The sequence below is a fragment of the Ambystoma mexicanum genome, chromosome 14 (genome assembly GCF_040938575.1).
Source record: "Ambystoma mexicanum isolate Mex_15411 chromosome 14, UKY_AmexF1_1, whole genome shotgun sequence".
Lineage (NCBI taxonomy): Eukaryota > Metazoa > Chordata > Amphibia > Caudata > Ambystomatidae > Ambystoma > Ambystoma mexicanum.
Genome location: NC_090940.1, coordinates 620,735,186 through 620,754,824, shown reverse-complemented (window position 1 = coordinate 620,754,824; position 19,639 = coordinate 620,735,186). Strand labels below are relative to the sequence as shown.

At 43.0% G+C, this 19,639-nt stretch overlaps 1 protein-coding gene across 1 annotated transcript in view; it reads right to left on the bottom strand.

The window, feature by feature from the left end:
- The window catches only part of TMEM260 (transmembrane protein 260), a 374,961-nt gene that overhangs the window by 43,756 nt on the left and 311,566 nt on the right, over positions 1-19,639 (bottom strand). Inside the window, exon 14 of the mRNA XM_069638070.1 lies at positions 15,602-15,655. Coding sequence (XP_069494171.1) covers positions 15,602-15,655 — 54 coding nt within the window. The remainder of the gene's footprint in view (positions 1-15,601; positions 15,656-19,639) is intronic.

Below are 19,639 nucleotides of genomic sequence, written 5' to 3'. Positions count from 1 at the left end.
GGCTTCCAAATTGCTTCTTTGCTGCTTTTCTTTGAAGCGACATGGCCTGCTAGACCATCCGGCATACCCCTTATGTAATTTGGGCTCTTCAGTAGTCTTTCTTCCCCTCACTTTTGTTACTTTCTCTCTCTAGTGTTTCTAGGTAATGACTTCCATACGCCAGCAATCCGCTAACCCTTTTACTTTCCCTGGGCTTACCGTTGCCTTTGGCATTGCTTCGTCTCCATCAACTTTACTGATTTGGCTCAGTGTGCGCCCATTTAGCGTAGTCCTGCTACCGTGCCTCCTCCGGTGCGTGGTTCCCGCCATTCTCTCCTTGCTCGGGGTGAACCGTGGGACCTGTTTCTTGCCTTCCTGATGTTGGGGTTGCCCAACCCCCCCACCCCGCCGTCTGCCGCAGCGCACCTTCCATCAGCATTTCGCTCGGCTTCACTACGGGTCATCTGGCAGACCCACTTCACCGGCTCTCTCCTCTCCTTTCCACTATCAGCTGTGGCTGACTTGCTTTTAAAGTTCCTGGTTCGGATGTTTTTTCAAACAACAAGACTGTTGTGTTGGATGCCCGGTCCTAGTAATCATTACTTTGTTATTCTTTCTCGTTTCAGTGTCTGTGGATCCTCCTCTTGAATGGTTTTCGAGAAGAGGATATCAAGTTCCATTAGGAATGATCCTCAATGCTCCTGACCTCTTTGTCTCAGTATATGGTCCCTAATGGTGTCTTGGGAGGACAGTAAAGTATATCTACTAGGGAGTTGGGGAGGAGCATGGCAATACGCTGGGGAACAGAGGAAACCTCTCTAGAAGGGAATGGAGGGGCATGTGACTTTCCCCAATGATGTCATATCTCCCAGAGGGTCGCCTGCCCCCGGGTGGCCCTTCCTCATATAGTCTCCCCGGGGTCAGGATCAGGTAGTCGCTGCCATCCCCTGGCCACATGGGGAGAGGTTAACTCAGGGAAGGGAGTGATGGCATCATCCGATTCATCACACATCAATCAACTCCAGTGAGGACACTATTCATGAAGGAGACAATAGCAAAACCACCAGAAGAGATTGCAACCAAGGGGGTGATCCAAACCCATGGAGGTTTGGCAGTCAAAGAAGAAGAGGAGGTCACAAAAGGAATGTTTTTTTTAGAAAAAGGACAAGAGAGGAACATTGTTTGGCAGAACGAACCCAGGGCGACATGCAGCAGGAGAGTTTGGTAGGGAACAATTATGTAATCACTATAAGTGAGTGTAAGTGAGTTACACAGAATACATTGCAGTTGAGGGTGGATTCCAACAATTATGTAAAAACTACACTTCAAACAATTGTTTCATGACAAAGAGGAGATGGTCATCAATAACAACTCAGGATTATGGAATCCCTCCACATTCACCCCTCCTACTTAAACACATAGCCCTGAAGTTCTAGTTTAAGAAATACGTTCTAACTGACGTTGAGCGGAAGTTGAGCGTTTAGAAGAAGAAGAAAGGCGGACCCCCTTTCAGAACATCAGTAAAGCAGAAAAAGAAACTATTTCCTGATTAGCATCTAACAAGAATATTATCCTACAGAAAGCTGCTAGAGAATGCAATTGTGATCCTAAATAGGGTGGACTGTATTGGTGAATGCCAGAGAAAGCAGAATGATGATGTGTTGCGAAAAACCTGAGGTTGATCTGACAGAGAAACTAAATACCTTGATCACTGAAAGTGGCGAAAGCCTTAGACAGGGGTTGGATCTGTAAACGAGGAGCTACATTCTTGGTGAAAGAAAGAAAAAGGGTCCCTATATTCTACATTTTACCAAAGATTCACAAATCACTAGCCAATCCCCAGGGTCGTCCAATAGTGTCAGGTGTGGACTCCATTTTGGTGCTCTAATCAAAATTCTCCAACAGCTACGAGACTGCTTATCTTGCATACAACAGTGGCAAGTAGGTTAAAAGAAGGTTTGGAGTTTGATCCATATCAGGGAAACTATTGATTTGTCTTGATATCGCCTAATTGTATATTATGAATCCACAAGCTTGCACCTTAAGTATGTTAAAAGCTCTTCTGTAACTCAAACATGAAGAGAAAGGCACACCACACCAAATTCTTTTATTCTTTGGTGTGTTGAAATGGCGTTAACAGAAAACAATTTCTGGTTTCTAAATACATTTTATCATCAAATTCATGGGACAGCTATGGAAGCGTAGATCGCAGTGTTGCTAACCTTTATTGTGAGCAATTAGAAAAGACCAACATCTACTCCAATTCCAATCGGTTTTCCATCATATATGAATGTGGAAACTGGATATAGACGATGCCTTAGTTATTTGTTAGGGGAATCGTGAGGAATACCTCAATTTCACAGAGTGATTGAATAGCCATTACAAACATCTACAATTTACGTCAAACATTAACAATAGAGATTTACATTTTTTTATATTACTGTGTCTGTTGATGAGAAAGAGAAAACATTATGTGGGAATCCATTTCATAAAGCCACTGATAACAACTCACTACTTATTCAACGGCAGTTTTCATCCCAAACACATTTTGGGAAAATCTCCCCTTTGGTCAATTTTTTAGATTAAAAATAAATAGCATTACCAAACAGTCCTTTAGGTTAGAATCACAACAGCTCAGTACAAAACTGATGGAGAGTGGTTATGCAGAACCTCTTATTAAAAAATCGTGCATTGGGGCTAAAAATAATAATAGAGAAGCTCTATTGGAACATGTTTCTAGAGAAAAAGAGCCTAACAAAATGCTACGTGTTCGTACTTTCATTAATCTATCTAATTGGGAAAAACAATTTACAGCACAGTGCATGCCCATTGGAGCAACCATGTTTTGCTTTCAAACGCAGCCAGAACTTGAAAGACCTCACAAGGAGTGATGTGAATCCTAGAAATGGTGAAATTAAATCTTTACCCGAATTGTAGGGTTTGACCACTATTGTTGGACATGCTCCATGTGGTAATTATAGTTGTTGCCAATAAACCAGCAGAAACCAAGAAATTGATAATGGCTTAAGTTATGTATGGAAACAGAAGGTGTTTTCAAATTGCAATTCTGACATACGCGATCTGGTGTCTGTGTAAAAACTATACATCTGTAAGACGGAAAGAAAGGCGAGAACACAGATAACGGAGCATACACGTTGCATAAAAAATAAGTATGCAACGCACAGTTTGTTAAACACTTTGTTGAAGAGCAACATCCATTTGATTGTTTTATTTAGATTGTCCTATTTAACTTAATAAGACCAGTGAAAAAACGATGAATCAAGAAATGCTTTAGAGAAAAGAACAATTAATCTTTCTCATAAGCAGACATGGTAAAGGTGTGATCAAAGAAATTGAGTGGTGTAAGTTAAAACGTCAACACACTTGTTTTAATGCCGGTAGAAATGTTTCAATATTTGTAAATTGTACTAGAATTTAAGTAAGCCTGTAGATAAAATTTCATTTGTCACTGTTTCATTTAGTTTCATGCCTCTACCACATTCTATCAACACTAAAAATAGTTACAAAGCTCCATGTACTGGGTCAGCGGGCTGAACAACAGCCTTTTGTGAGACATAAGCACCCTAGTCTGTAAAATGGTTACAGGGTGTAGCATTCTTTCATTTCAGCCTTTGCGTGACTGTACTTGGCTCCCCGCATACATGAGAAAATATACATTTGAAGCCTTGGGATTTGTGTGAGGTAGGCATTTCTCGACCGCCTAATGTGCACCCACCTAGAGTGTGTTTAAGAAAACATCTAAGGGTAACATAGTTACTGACATGCTGTCCTTTGTGTGTTTTTTCCAGTGTAACTAGTGTTAAAGTCGGATTTCTGTTGGAGTATGAAATAGTTCTTTAGGACCCTGCTGCCTCGTCCACATAATATGTAAGGAAGGCATGGTATCAACAGTAAGACAGACAGAAGTGACCACAGTTCAAGGGTGTTTATTGAACTTCAACATCTACAGATGGGAGCAAGCCTATGACCATCAAATAATAATAACGCAGTCCTAGTGGGGTCTTGTCAAAATAAAAGTTGATGGAGAATTATTAAAGTTAAAAACAGGGAACCAAAGATTTAGTGTTTTATATCACACAGTTTAGATCTTTAGCATTAGAGAGAAATTGGCCAGAAGAGAAGCAATCATCTTTGTTTTATAGAGGCTTGAGAGAGGAGTTAAAAGATGCTTTATCTACAATTGTTAATAGACCCACTTCATGTGAAGATTTAATTAATCTAGTCATACAAATTGATTATATATTAGGGGAGCGCAAGGCTGAGCATAGAAGAGGAGGAGTTGAGCGACCCAGAGTTTTCCCTAGAGTTGATAAGGGAAGATTAGAATTTGTAAATAAAGAATTGAGAACTGGGAATGCAGAGAGAGTAAATAAAGTGAGAGGTCCATTAACTAAGGATGAGAAGGATAGGCGAAGGAAGAATAATTTATGTTTATATTGTGGTAGATCAGGACATTTTGTTGGAAATTGCCCTTGGTGTCCAAAAACCACATATTACATTGAATGTATCCTTGTATATAAAAGAGGAATTAAAAGGAAGTGGTCCCGTAGTAATTGATTCTGGAGCCACTGGTAACTTCATGGATTGGAATGTGGTTAAAGATATGAATGTGCCTTACATTGTTAAAAATATACCAGAGAATGTGAGAGTGGTGGATGGGTCTCAACTGACTTCAGGTTTAATCACACATGAAACAATTCCATTGGGGATGGAAATTGGAGGACACTGGGAGGAAATTGTGTTTGAGTTAATAGATACTCCACAGTTGAAAATAATTTTGGGAATGCCCTGGTTGACGTATCATAACCCTCAGATTGATTGGGGAAGAAGAGTGGTGAAATTGGATTCTTCGTTTTGTGTTACAAATTGCTGTAAGGAAAAAATTCAGGAGGATGTTTCCGGTAGTTGTTCAGAAGTAGTGGAAGGTTTGGTGGAAATGGGAACCATAGTACATTCTATTGGGGCAGTAATTGGAGAATTACCAAAGTAAAGATTTTAATGATGTGTTTAGTGAAAAGGAAGCTAACGAATTACCTCATCGAGAATACGATTGTAAAATTGATTTAGAACCAGAAGCCCACATTCCTTGCAGTCGCATCTAGGCCCTGACTGAGAAAGAGAATCAACATTTAAAAGATTACATTTAAGAAAATCTGGCTAAGGGGTGCATCAGGCACTCTCAGTCGCCAGCAGCTTCTCCACTATTTTTTGTCCCAAAAAAAGGAAGGTACTTTACGGACATGTATCGATTATAGAGCATTGAATAAAATTACACTTAAAAATATATATGCTCTGCCCTTAATCTCTGTGATGTTGGACCAGATTCAAGGAGCTTCAGTGTTTACCAAATTAGATCTACGTGGTGCATACCATTTGGTGCGGGTACGTCAAGGTAATGAATAGAAAACAGCATTTAGAACAAAATTTGGTCTTTTTGAATATCAAGTAATGTCATTCGGACTGTGCAACGCCCCGGCGGCTTTTCAATTTTTTTATAAATGAAGTGTTGAGAGATTTTATTGACATTTTTGTAGTAGTATACATTGATGACACTCATTTTTTCTAAGGATCTACTGCAACATGAAGAACATGTTAAGAAAGTTCTACAGCGACTAAGGGAAAATAAATTATTTGCTAAGTTAGAAAAGAGCCAATTCCATACCAAAGAAGTGGAATTTTTGGGTTTCATTATTTCACCCAAAGGTATGGAAAGGGACATGAAGAAAATTAAAGCAGTAGAACAGTGGCCCATTCCAACTTGTGTAAAAGATATTGAAAGCTTTCTGGGTTTTGCAAATTTTTACAGGAGATTCATAAAAGATTTCTCTCAAACTGTTTCTCCCATCACCAAATTATTGAAGAAAGGAATGAAATTTGAGGATCAGGCCTTTAAAAAATTGAAGAACTGTTTTACATCTGGACCAATTTTATTACATCCGATCCTTCCCAACCATTTTTTGTTTAAGCAGATGCTTCCAATACAGCAATTGGAGCAGTACTTTCTCAAAGGCATCCTGAAACTGGGCAACTGCATCCTGTGGCCTATCTATCCAAGAAGTTGCTTCCTGTCGAGATAAACTACACGATTACTGATAGAGAACTCCTTGCAATCAAGAAGGCATTTCAAGAATGGAGACATTATCTATTAGGAGCAAGATTCACAATAACAGTTTTAACTGATCATAGGAATCTTCTGTTTTTTAAATCTGCTCGAACATTATCACCAAGACAACTTAGATGGTCACTTTTCTTTTCAGAATATGATTTTGTGATAACATTCAAGCCAGGGCGGTTAAACGGTAAAGCGGACGCTTTATCTCGACAAAATTCTTCAGAGGAGGTAGAAAATCAGCTAATACCTGAACCAGTGATTGCAGTAGATGGATTTATTCTAAGTACTACGAAAGAAGAGAATCTGCTTCTTGAAAAGATTTGAAGGGAATTACCGGAAAAGGCGATTCAATCTTGGCTTGCAGAAGATTCTCAAAGACATTTAATTGATGGATTTCCATGTGTCCATTCTAAAATGTACCTTCCAAGTAAAGAACTGCAAAAGGAAATTATGCAAGAATGTCATGAATCAGAGTTGGTGGGTCATCCTGGTATTCGTAAGACAATTGAATTGGTGGAAAGAAAATTCTGGTGGAAAGAGATGAAAAAAGATATTGAAGACTATGTGAAAACTTGTGAAGTCTGTGCTCGAGTGAAATCAGGAGGAGGAAAACCATCTGGATTACTTAACCCGTTACCAGTACCCCCTAGTCCATGGTTTACAATCTCTATGGATTATATTGGCGATCTTCCTAAAGATCAAGGTTACACTACAGTATTAGTAGTTATGGATTTACTGACCAAAGCTGGGCATTTCATTCCCATGAAAGGAGAGGCCTCTGTAAGGAATCTGGCAAAGAGCTTTTTGCAAGAAGTGGTGCGAATCCATGGTTTACCAACACAAATTATATCAGATTGAGGGTCTCAATTAATTTCTAAGTTTTGGCGAGCTTTCTGTAAGGAGTTGGGGATTGAGATAAAGCTTTCTTCAGGTTATCATCCACAAACCAATGGCCAAACAGAACGAGTAAATCAGGAGTTAGAAAAATATATCAGAACTTATTGGCAGGAGAAAGGGTGCTGGGTGGATCTTCTTTGGTTGGCAGAGTTTAGCTATAATAATTCTGTCAAAGACTCTAATTATTCTCCTTTTTTCAGTAATTACGGTTTTCATCCACGATTTTTGAAAGAAGTGTTACCATCTGAGTATTCCAATCCAGAGGTTGAGCATCGTTTGACTAGTATTAGGGATGGTTTAGAAAAAGTAAAGAAAACTTTGGAGAAAAGTAAATTAAGGTTTAAGGCCTTTGCTGATAGAAAACGTCAAAATGCACCACATTATCAGGTGGGTCAAAAAGATTGGTTGTCCACAAAAAATCTACGCTTAAAGGGAAGAACTAAATTTAGCCCGAAATGTATTGGTCCATTTGAAATTGAAAAGATAATAAATCAAGTGGCAATCAGGCTGAAATTACCTCCCAGTATCAAAAGTCATCCTACATTTCATGTCAGTTTAGTTAAACCTTGTGTGTTAGGGACTAGATTGGGAAAACCACCACCAACAGTTTTTACAGAGGAGAATGAAGAAGAGTTTGAAGTTAAGAAAATTTTAGATTCCAGGTTAGTTAGAGGTACTTTGCAGTATCTTATTGATTGGAGGGGATTTGGGCCTGAAGAAAGATCTTGAGAGGATCAGATTATGTACATTCCCCTCAATTAATAAGACAGTTTCATAGAAAGTTCCCTGCTAAGCCAGGCCCTGGGACAGGGCTTTGAAGAGGGGGTACTGTCAGGGCTGGCTAGAGTAGTAATCAGGAAGAGTTTGGCTGGAGTAGTAATCAGGAAGAGTTTGTACATAGAATTAACATTGTGGTTGCCCAAGTCAAGATGGAGAGAAAGAAAATTAATCTGATTGGTTAAAGGAACAATAGTATGTTTGGTTTGTCTGATTGGAGGATAGGATATTCGGTTGGATTCTTGGGAGGTGAGCAAGATTCTAAACTGCCTTTCATCCATAGTAACTCAGTGGCTAGTTGTGTATTAGTTAAGCTCCTTAAGTAATGCCTTTCAGAGTTCAGAAGATTTACCAAAGAAGTAAGAAAATCGTTTGCTGAGCCAGAGTGAACTAGAAGACATCAGGTGGGATCGTTCTTTTTAAAAGCTAAAAGATTTTCCCTGTGAACTTTCATCTTTCCTAAGAAAACTTAAAGAGTTAACGAGTTTTAAAGTTTACTGAATGAAAAGACGTTTTACAGTTCTATTAATATAAGGAAACATGTGTGAAGACTGTGCGCACAAGTTTTAAAGATGTTTACTGCATGAAAAGTGTTTGTGATGTCAGTAACGTTGTTATGGGAGTGCGCGGGTATTCTGAGCGATAGAGCGCGTGTGCAAATAAATAGCGCAAGTGGTTTTTGAGCACGTGCACATTTTTAACGTGAGAGACGTTGCATAAGAAAGCGCGTGTTGGGATGCGATGGAGCGCAAGTCCATTTTTTAACTAAGCGCGAGTAGTTTTGAAAGCTTGTACAATTTTTACATGAGTGACGTTGCGTATAACCGCGTGTGTTCGGTAGCGATAGAGCGCGAGTCCATTTTACTTAGCGCGAGTTGTTTTGTAGCGCCCGTACTCTTGTTTGCACACGTGCGTGTATTTGTTAATATGCGCGGGTGAATTTTATACGTGAGGACAATTTTTTACGTCTTGTGATTTTACGTGTTTATCGCAAACCCGTGTCAAGAAAAGAAACTATGCGTTCATATGGGTAAAAAGAAAAAGGTTCACACGCAGAAGGAGAGCAGCATTCAAGAAAGTTTATGAGTTTCTGTTAAATGTAATTTTTATGCAAACGGAATTCAATTCTTCAAAGAAAGACTGCATTTCAGAAAGGCTTTTAAAACTCAAACTTCATAGTGTTAAAAGAACTTAAAGAGCAAAGAAGAATATCCAAGTCTGTAAGGTGCTTGCAAGGGTCATTACTTTAGGATTCTAAAGAGACTAGAATGGCTTGAGGCTATATGCACTAAGCACTATAATTGTTTACAAGATATTCCATACAGATAATTAACCTCTAAGTCTTATACAGAGGTTTAAGAGGTAATGAAGTTAGAGTTGATTTTAAAATATTTTAAAAAATAAGTTATTTTAATATATAAGTAGCTAAGTGTATTTGTTTACTACAGATACCAGAGCCTACCAGACGGTTGCAGGGCTGCAGTGTCTCAGTTGTTATTTTCTCCAAATTCCCCTTTCTTGGGGTTTTCAGCTCAGCTTATACTTAAGGGTTGAGAGGTGAACTCCGGGTGAGGGTCTGTGGGGCCAGCATCAGCTCCTGTGGAATTCAGTCAAGCCGGATCCTGACACTCACCGTCCGGTGTCCCACTTCCACTCCCTGAAGACCCCTCATCCAGGTGATCCTCCACACTGGTGCACCCCCAGGAACCGGATCCAAAAGTGATGCCTGTGTCCTGGCCACCTGGATGACAAATCCCTGGGGACTAGCGGGTGAGACACCTTCAGGTTTCTCACAACTACTTGATAAGGTACATCCATAATGTGGGCATTACACAGTTGATTGAATTGTGAGAGGTTGCCTTGTCACTAAAGTTGTGACTACATTGCTCTCAAGCAGATTGCCACTGCATGATGCACTAATTCAATTCTGAAAAAACAATGATTTGAAGCAATGGACATATTATGAAATTGCAGACAGTTGTGTTATGTGAGAAACCAGAGGGCATTATCACATCTACTCCCCTGGGATCCTCTGCGCAGGTGACCAGGGAAAGGCCATCGCTTTTGGATCCTGACCCGGGGGGTGGAGAAGCGAGGGAGGATCACCTGGGTGAAGGGTCCTGGGGATTGGGAATAAGATCTTCTCAGGCGAGATGCTGTGTTTCACATTTTCCTACCAGAGGTAGTTATGGGCTATTGTTCCCCCTTTCCCATTGACCAAGAAAAGGTCAGGAGATATCAGCAGACCAGAAGTACCAGAAGAAGTAGGAAAATGATTAAGGGTAAGATGGGCGAGACATGGTATCCCCCTTTCCCTATTGACAACCAACGTAACACCAACCTAACATGCCCCCAATCTTTATAAGCAAGTTGTCCTAATTTTCCCACATGAAACCCTTGACATTACTGGAACGAAGAAAAAGCAACTAAGAGTAATGCAGACTACACACTTTCACCACTCTGGTACTGGGACGAGGAAGATGGCCGCTAAGAGTTGTGAGGGTCAGGCATGTCGCTTTGATTGTGGCCAGGCAGGACTAATTGGACATCCACAGCTGCAGCCTGTCAAAGGGCTGCTGGTGTATAAAAGGAGACCAGCCCAGCAGGAAAGGTGCAACAGGGAAGACCACAGGAGACCCTTGAGAGGAGGCAGCCGTGGTGGGACCAGAAACCGAGCCATGACACCGGCAATAACCCCAGTGGACTTGTTGGACCTGCTGTACGTGGCCTGTGTACTTTCCACAAGCCTGAGAGCCTCTGTTATTCAGCGCAAGTGCAGGAGCTGCTGAGCAGTCTGGTAGCTCAGAGGACGCCATCCGCGTCCAGGAAGGAACATTGGCAGTACCGGAGTGTAGAAGAAAACACACGATGAACTAGCAAGGACCGCGCCATTGATTTTCCTGGCTTCGTAAACTGGGAGGAAATCGCAGGAGGCTGGTGACTGGCACTTAAGCACTGAGGCGCTCCAAAAGGACCGCATTTGAGTAACGGTTCATAAAAGGGAGCCAACAAATGCATATTGAATACCAAACTAAAGGGAAAAGAAATATTGAAGCGAACAAATATAAACTGAATTAAAAACTTTAATATTGAAGCAAATAAGTGCATATGGATTATTGAACATAATTAAGTAACATAAGTGCCTATTAAATACCAAACTGAAGCTAAACAACATTGAATATATGTTGCACAACAATTTAACTCCAACCTTGAAGTCAAGTACATTGAGGGCTGAAGAAAGCCAAACAGTGAACTTTTATGAGTGAATTCAGTGTGGCAACGGCAAGGTTTGGCAAGGGGTGTGTGACACGTGGTGGCAGAGCCATGGCGCTATCAAGGAGAAGTCGGAGGAGTGCAAGATGACACACTAAGCCAGAGGCCAATAAAAGGAACTAAACAAGGGTGACTTGGTGCACAGAAGTAAGTGCCAAGGAACCTATGTGGGATGAGGAGGCCAGGGATCCTGGTTGCGCGACCTGTGATGGGTGGACGGTTTGGTCTGTCAATTGCGCTTAGGCCAGAGAGCCCTGAATGGTGAAAGTGGAACCAGCCCAATGAAACCACTGCAAAGGAACTGGCAAGGTAAGCCAGAAGGAGGGTCAGGACGACCCAGTGTTTTGTATTTAGGCTTCTGGAGAAGTCTGAAGCAAGTGTAAGCAGTGACATTGAAGTCTTGGGGAAGGGCACCCTGAGACGTCAAGGACTACACTTGTCTTGGGACCGAAGTCTCAAGACCCTTTTGGTTTTGGATTGTGTTACTTGAAACTTGGGGAAGGGAACCCCAATGCTTGTTTATGAACTCTATCACCTTGAACAGAAGAAAGGTACACTTTGAGACCTTTTTATGGAACTTTATTATGCTTGGGGAAGTGGAGCTGAGAGAAAGCTGTGAGCTGGAAGAGGCTCAGAACTTTGAGTTGAACACTATTTTCTTTGACTTTGACATCCCTACACACTTGTTAGCTTTAGTTGTGAGGGCGAGGGTAGGTTTTGGACACAGACTTTTCGGTTAACTCTTTTACTCAGACTTTTCTTAGTTTCGTTCAGGTAGGGAAATCCCACCTATCATAGGGAAAGCTAGGTCTTCAACCATTCTGTAATTTAAGGCATCTTTTGTTTGAATTTTAAGTCTGTTGTCTGTGTCTTACTTCATGATGCCTTCACAGTTAAGAATACATTTGGTGCTAAACTGATTATTGTTAACGAGGAGCAACATAGGTTGAGAAGATGCTTCATGTAATGGAGGCAATTGTTAATTAAAGAAGATTGTAGACTGATATGGGGCATTGTGCAATATGAATGTAATAAGTATGTGTTATATGTTGAGGGTGTTGTGCAACATCATAACTGCCCAGTTGCGTCTTGGCTCAAAACTCGCAGAATCAGGGATGTAGCGCTTAGCTGCTTGTTTACATGGGTCACAGTCTAATAGCAAAGAAAACAAACTAATCAGTGCACTCCCTTGTAAATGTTATGTTAATACGATGAGGTTACAAAACGTTTGGGTGCAGAGGAGGAATACCGACCCTGACACGAGATCGTGTTACAAATACTGAAGACAAAGAGTCCAATGTATGGTCTCTCCTGTCCCCTGCATACTTTGGTACTGAAGATTAGTCAAGACTTAGGGGGTCATTCTGACCCTGGCGGTAGGGGGTTAACGACACTGGTAAGGATGCCGGTGCCGTTAACCCTCTTCCGCCCCTATTACGAGGTCCCTTAGCGGGTCCCACCAGCGCCGGCTGGTTTTACCAGCCGGCCGTAGCGGGACACGTTAAGGGAGCATGGAGCTAATAACGGGCCTGCAATTTGCGGCCCCGTTATTAGCTCCTTCCCCATTCCCATTGAGCCCTATGGGAGCTCAAATGGGAATGCGCAATGGTTTTCGAAATGGGGACTTACTGGGTCCGCGTAGGTCGGAATGTCCCGGTAAGTCCCCATTCCGACACCACAGTCCCGGACCTGAGTTTGGAGGCAGCCATGGTGCTAACAGCACCATGGCTGCCTCCAAACTCGGAATGACCCCCTTAAACTATATCATTAATAGGTGAGTTATAACAACTTCGCTAATATGACACAAATGTTTAAATGTTCACAGACCATTTTATGCAATCATGAACCATGCGGAGGCCAAACAGTGAAATTCGTGCTCAGCGCATTTTGGGGATAACTACACCCCTTCTTCAAGAGCAATTCAAAAGAAGATCCAAATGAATATTGGAAATTGACCAGCTCAGTAAACATATACCAATTCAAAATCACTTCCATTTATAAGTGTACTAGCCATCACCTGAGACAACATGCCCATGGGTGTACATAGATATCACCTGGTGTACCAGTGAACCAAAGACCTCTGTATAATAGTGTCCAATCAGACATTATAAAGTACCAAAGAGATCAAGACCATACTACGTGTCACATTCTCCACACAAGTGAGGAAATCGTGAAACCCAAAATAACTAAAGCAGACCTACCTGGCCTTTATCTTGGTCAACCTAATTCCGTAGATTGAAGAATATCCTAACTCTAGAGAAAATATACACAGTAAGAAATAGGTACCATGTGGTTCACTCCCACGTGGACAATTTGTTACAGCATATATGTATCCAGAGGCAACTGTCTTCCCTAATCATCTCTGATTCAGGGTAGTCCCCTAATGAGTGCTACAACGGTTGCAAACACCTCGGGCTCCTGTAGTGTCAAACTCCCCTAAATAAAAACCTTCCGGATCTGGGCAGCTCCTCCAAAAAGGATAAGGATAAGACATAAATACGTCCTATTTACTTAGAGGATTATCCACATCCCCTGTCCCAACTTCCATCAACTAATACCAAGTAAAACATGCCATGATCTATATCTTAATCACAGACGTAATAACCAATTTTCATAGTCACTACGTAGCTTCAGTACCAAGGTGTGCAGGGGACGGGAGAGTTCATAAATTGGACTCTTTGTCTTCACAGTCTAATAGCGCCCAGTGACATCTTGGCTCAAACTCGCAATCACAAGCATGTAGCACTTCCCTGCTTCTTTTCACAGCTTAGTCTGGGAGCCATAGCATCTAGCTGCTTCTTTGCTGCCGGTCCTTTTCACTGGGCTATAGCGCCCTGCACTTGTTTGTAGTCCACACCTGAAGAATAGTGTCTGCCACAATGCTTCCTGAACCAGGGCTATATTGTTCCAGGTCACTGTTGGGCAGGGATCTATTTATTCTCTCCCTAAAGAGAACACCACTTTCCTACCACCTCCTGCTCAGTCTTCGCTTTCTCCTTATAAGGGAAATAGTGCCCTTCCGACTGTGCAGGATGCCATTCTCCTGGTACTGCAAGTGTACCCTCTCTACAGTGTTCTTCTGACTCAGGGGGGATATGGCGCCATTCACACTGGGATAGACACCCTCCACTCTCTGGTCTGGGGATATGTTCTTGGGTTATGTAAATTAGGCATCCCATTTGCGCTACACTTTGTGCTGTCTAGGTCCTTCCTCTCCTCCGGCACCCACACAGCATTGGTCTGCTAGCTTACGAGAAGTGGTGCCCTGCGTTTAGCATACCTTGGTCTTCCCTCTCATATGGAAAGGACAACTTTAGGTCCGCCGTTCATGCCCTGGTCCTAATCCCACCTGGATGGGGGCAATGCCCTACTTGGAGGCCTCCGGTCGCACTCGCTTGTTCCCCTGGGAAGTGTCCTACACGTGGCCGCACGCCAAATCAAGAGTACGCAGATACGGCTACATCACCCAGGTCCTCATCGGCCTTCACTGGCTCCCACTGCACGCACAAATCACCTTCAAGTCTTGCTGCATCATCTATAAGGCATTCGCCCTGAAGTCACCCAGCTACCTCGCAGAGAAATGCAGCATCTCCGGCGGACAGAACACCACCAGAAGCCAGGACATGTGCAGACTTCAAATCCACTGCTGCAAAAAGGAAAGGACCAGAAAACATGCCTTCTCCGCCTAAGCCTCCAGACTATGGAACCTCCTCCCCGGTGGCATCAGACTTGCCCCCACGCTCCTACAATTCAGAAAAAAACTCCAGATCCATCTCTTCAAGGAGTCTCTCCTCCTCAACACCTGAACGATCACGTTTCCCCCCCACGTCACCTGACTCGCTAGACGCCATCCATCCCTTTCCTGCCCGCCACCCTGTGCAGCTGTACCACTCCTCTATGCCCCTCTGTTTCCTACCCCTGCTGTATATCTGTTCTGTTGTTCTTCTGAAAAGCATTCTTTTGTGGATCTGTGTTGTTGTAAACCTCTGTAAAGTGCTCTGTTGCTTCTCGAAGCTAGGTCCGGGCTCAATAAATACCATAATAATCATGGGAAGTCTAACTTTCAGGCTTTCTGAGCCCTAGGCTCCCACTATGGCAGGATGCCTATTATATAGAGGATGTGCCACAGACCTAAATTGGTAGGTCGGGTTGGAGACTTGATTGGATAACTAGCTCCCCCAGTTTAGTCCTACATTCACTCAAATGATAGCGCAGACACAGTAATGGAGTCTCTGCCCCATCTCCATATAGAAGCCCGGATACCTGCCCCTTGTAAACTGGCTAGCCTGGACTGCTGAGCCCCTCACCAGTGGTGAAATAAGAAAGATGGTGGTCAGATTTTCACGCTGCCCAATTAACTGTGCACTGTCAATTTATTCCAGCGAAGTGTGTGCTGTGCCCAATAGTTCTGTAAACATATGTGGTCTCTTGTGCACTAATTTGATTCACTGAGTCCAGAAAGCCAATAGGAAAACAACCCCTGGTCAACTGAATGCAAACAATGTGGGCTGTAAAGAGCCAGCACACAAAGGGAGATCTTACTTGGCTTGCCACATCTCTTCATTGGCCACAGCTTCCCACGAAGCAGGATCAAACCTAAAATAAAAACAGAAAGTCTTAAAACTGTATTACATTTCCACTGTTTAAGCAAATATAAAAGTTAACAAAATGGGAAAAACATTAAGATCCTCAACCGCACCAAACATCCCTCCTTGAATACAGAATCACTTTGCCTAATACTACTCTCTCCTTGCTCCCCAAGGAAACCCTCAGAATTCCTTCTAGCGTTTGGGCGACCACGTAACAAAGTATCGCTGGGCACAGAAAAGGCTCAGTGACAAGAGAGGAGGCTAAGAGCAGTATTACTTTTTCCCTGACATAGTTGCTAAGTTCTTCCCCACGGTTCAAGATAGTTCACATTACAAAAAAAGAGGGGGTTCCCTTCCCCAAACTTTCAAGTCTCTCAACTTTCCAAAACAACACAATTCTTTGGGATACTACCAAGGTCTTCTGGCTTTGTTACCTTTCACCAATTTCATCCGTTCCTTAAATTCAGTTCACACAAGTTTTCCTTTATTCAATCACAAGCTTATGGGTGACTTAAGTGGCTTTTCCTTAGGTGGGTGTACTCGGTCTAGGTGCAGTTGTCGGAACACGCGGTCCTTCCATTACAGGTCATGCAATCGACACATCTTACTTGTGTCTGCTTCATAATCACCATGCCATGGTTTCCGCTTCACAGTGATGCGTGACTTATCATTTCACACCCTCTTGATGTTTTATCACTGCTTGTTCTACCACACCTCACTTGTTTAATAGCTTTTGCTTGCAAAGACCAACATAAGCTTCCCAGTGTGCTTTGCTGCTAAGAAAAATATTGTTTCAATTCTCTTGACCAACGCGTCTGGCGCCCTTTTCCAGGTTTCATTGTACTTTACTATTGCATAAAGGTTTTCTTTTCACAACCATTCATTTCTTTCATTAATACTTGATAATATCTGCTTGACCTTTGGCAATCTGTAGGGTTTTCTTTCCACTCTTAAAAGAATGATATGGTATACCTGGGTTTGCACTCGGCGGTCAGGTTATGACATTTTTTAGTTACAGTGTCCTGTCTGCTCTAGCACTTCATAAGCCCCGTGCTATTTGGATATTAGTTTATTCTCCGAGGTTGGCAATAACACCAACACCTTTTTTCCAACCGAGAAAGATCTTAAGGTGACCTTTTGATTATAGGAAGTTTTCTGTTGTTAAGGACAACATTGCCTCGCTCGCTCTGTCCTTGGATGAGTTCTATAACTACTCCTTTGCCACTGGCTCCTTCCCTTCACCCCTTAAGCATGCCCTTATGCACCCCCTCCTAAAAAAGCCAGCTGCGGAACCTTCCTACCCAACAACCTATCTCCACTACCGCCTTCTTGGGCAATCTCCTGGAGAAGTTGGTCATCTCCCAAATAATTCATCACACTAATCCGTGGATTGCCTTCCAGACGACCAGTCTGGCTTCAGAGCAGCCAAAGGCCTGGAAACTGCTCTCCTGAACACCTGTGATGGCTTGCTCTCAAATCGCAACTCCAGCTCTCCTTCCACTCTATTCACCTCAATCTGTCCTCTGCCTTTGACACAGTCAATCATTCCAACCTCATAAATAGGCTCCGTGATACCCTGGCAATCACAGACCGGGCACTGGATTGGTTTCCTCTCAAATCTGCCCTTGCATGTTTAACTGAGCCCCTTTCTCTCTACCTCACCCTCTACCTGCAGCATCCCTCAGGGCTCTATCCTCTCGCCGTGGCTTTTCAATATATACCTTGCCCACTTGATCTCCACTTCTCTCATAATTTCCAGTATTATGCTGACAACACACAGCTTTCCTTTAATATTCCCTCCTCTTCCTCTTCCTCCTCTCTTATTCCGACTGCCTGACTGCTATTCAGGCATGGTGTGCTGCTAATGATCTCTGCCTTAACGCCAGTAAAACTGAGACCCTTCACATTGGGACCCCTATTCGCTCCTTCCCACCTACACTCTGGCCACCCTCTTGGCCCCCCTCCCTTCACCCTTGTGTGAGGCTAACAACCTGGGTGTCATCTTGAATTCTCTCTCTCCTTCTCACCTCATATCGCTGACCTTGCCAAGAATGCCCACTATCAGCTTCACCTCCTCAGAGGCATTCTCCCTTTCCTCACCATGCCCCAGAAACTCAATGTCTCCAGAGCGATGGTTCTCTCAGAGCTTGATTATTGAAATAGCCTCTTCCTTAATCTGCATCTCTCTCTCTCCAACTAACCTAGAATAGGATTGCAAGACTTGGCCTCAAACCCAGGAACTGCATTTCTCCAGCCCTAAAATCTCTCCACTCACTCCCAGTTGTTGCAAGGATCAAATTCAAGGCCCTCTGCATCACCCACAAGGCTTTCTGGGGCCTGGGACCTTGCTACATCCAACTCTCTCTCCCGATACCTCCCTGCTACAGTCCTTTGGCCTTCTAGCTCCAACTCTCTTCAGAACAGACATTCCTCCAAGCAGAGTGTGGGGTAGATCAGTCTCTCTTTGGCAGGAGCCTTCCTCTGGAACTGGCTCTCTGCCCCTCTCTGAATTGAGCCAAATCTCGTTAAATTCCAGAAGCTGCTCAAGACCATCCTTTTCTCCTCCTCTCCATCCACCTTGCCTGATAATCTCCTCCTGCTGCTGCTACAACTGGATGCTTTTGCCCCTTTTGAGTCTCTGGGGTCAGGCCATCCTTCTTCCGGTCTCCTCTTCCCACCCCTTCCTACCAGCACGTGCCCTCAGGCTCCCTTACCCAACTAGCCTTCTGGGCTGATCCTCCCCCACCCCTCGCACTATTACCCTACCCCTCACTTATACTGGTACTAGCCCACTGGGCCACCCCTTAGTACTTGTCCACCTCCCTGGACCCCCACAATCCCCCCAGCACTTCTCCCCTTCTCCCTCCCCATATCTCATCCCTTTTCGTGACCTGTCCCCTCCCCCTGCACTTCTAGATACTGCACTTGTATGATCCGAATGTCACAAGGCCTAGTAGAACCGCTATTGTTTTCTCCTATGTCCCCCACCCGCTTTTGTCTTGTGGCGACTGGAAACACTTTCTGCTGTATAGGTGACATATAAATGTTCAATAAATGCAAAATTGAAAAATTCTTTTGCCTTGGCCATATGGGTTTGGACTAAAGCTCTCACCTTGGTCATGTGTTCTTTAAGACTATGGGAGATTTGGGAGAGTGGGATTGGGGCTTCCTCTCCTCTCTTTCCACCCAGGTCTCTCAACATATCTAGGATATCTATGGGTTCCCATCAATAAAGTAATTCAAACGGAGAGAATCCTTTAGAAGCCTGTGGGGTCTTTTTAACAGCAAATAAAGCCCCAAGGTACCATCTGATTCCAATTCCTTTCATCCTGTTCAACTAATGTCCGTAGCATCGCCTTCAAGGTCTTATTAAACCTTTCTATAAAGCCATCTGTCTGTGGATGATATACTGAAGTTTTTAAGGTGGTAACATGCAATAGTTGTTATACAAAATGAGTTTGCTCATGAATGTAGAGCCTTGATCCGTTAAGATTTCTTTGGGAAACCCTACTCTCAAAAAGAAGGGGAAAGGTTTCTAGATATTGAGTGGCATAGTCTACTATTACAAGTATGTACTTGTTCCCTAACATCGATGTTTCCGGAGGTCCTACAATATCCAAACCAATTCTAGAAAATTGCATGTCAATGATTGGGAGTGGTTGTAATGGTGGTGGCATATGGGCGTTGTGATTGTACAAGACTGGACAAAGGTCTTAATAGCTATGTGAATTCTGGGCCAGTAATATTTGTTGAGAATTAGTGCCTGAGTTTCTGTCTGCCCTAAGTGACCGCTCATCAGATGGGAGTGGACTATTTCCAGGACAATCCGTTTGTGACTCTTCGTTGAAACTAACTGTGTTCTAACTATACCCTCTGAAATGGCGTCTCCTCTGTACATCAATCCATGATCTAAAAAGAAAAAGGGCCCTCCTTTCTCACGGCCCTCTCGTTCTGTGATATTTGCAAGAAGGCTTCAACTAACAGTGTGTCA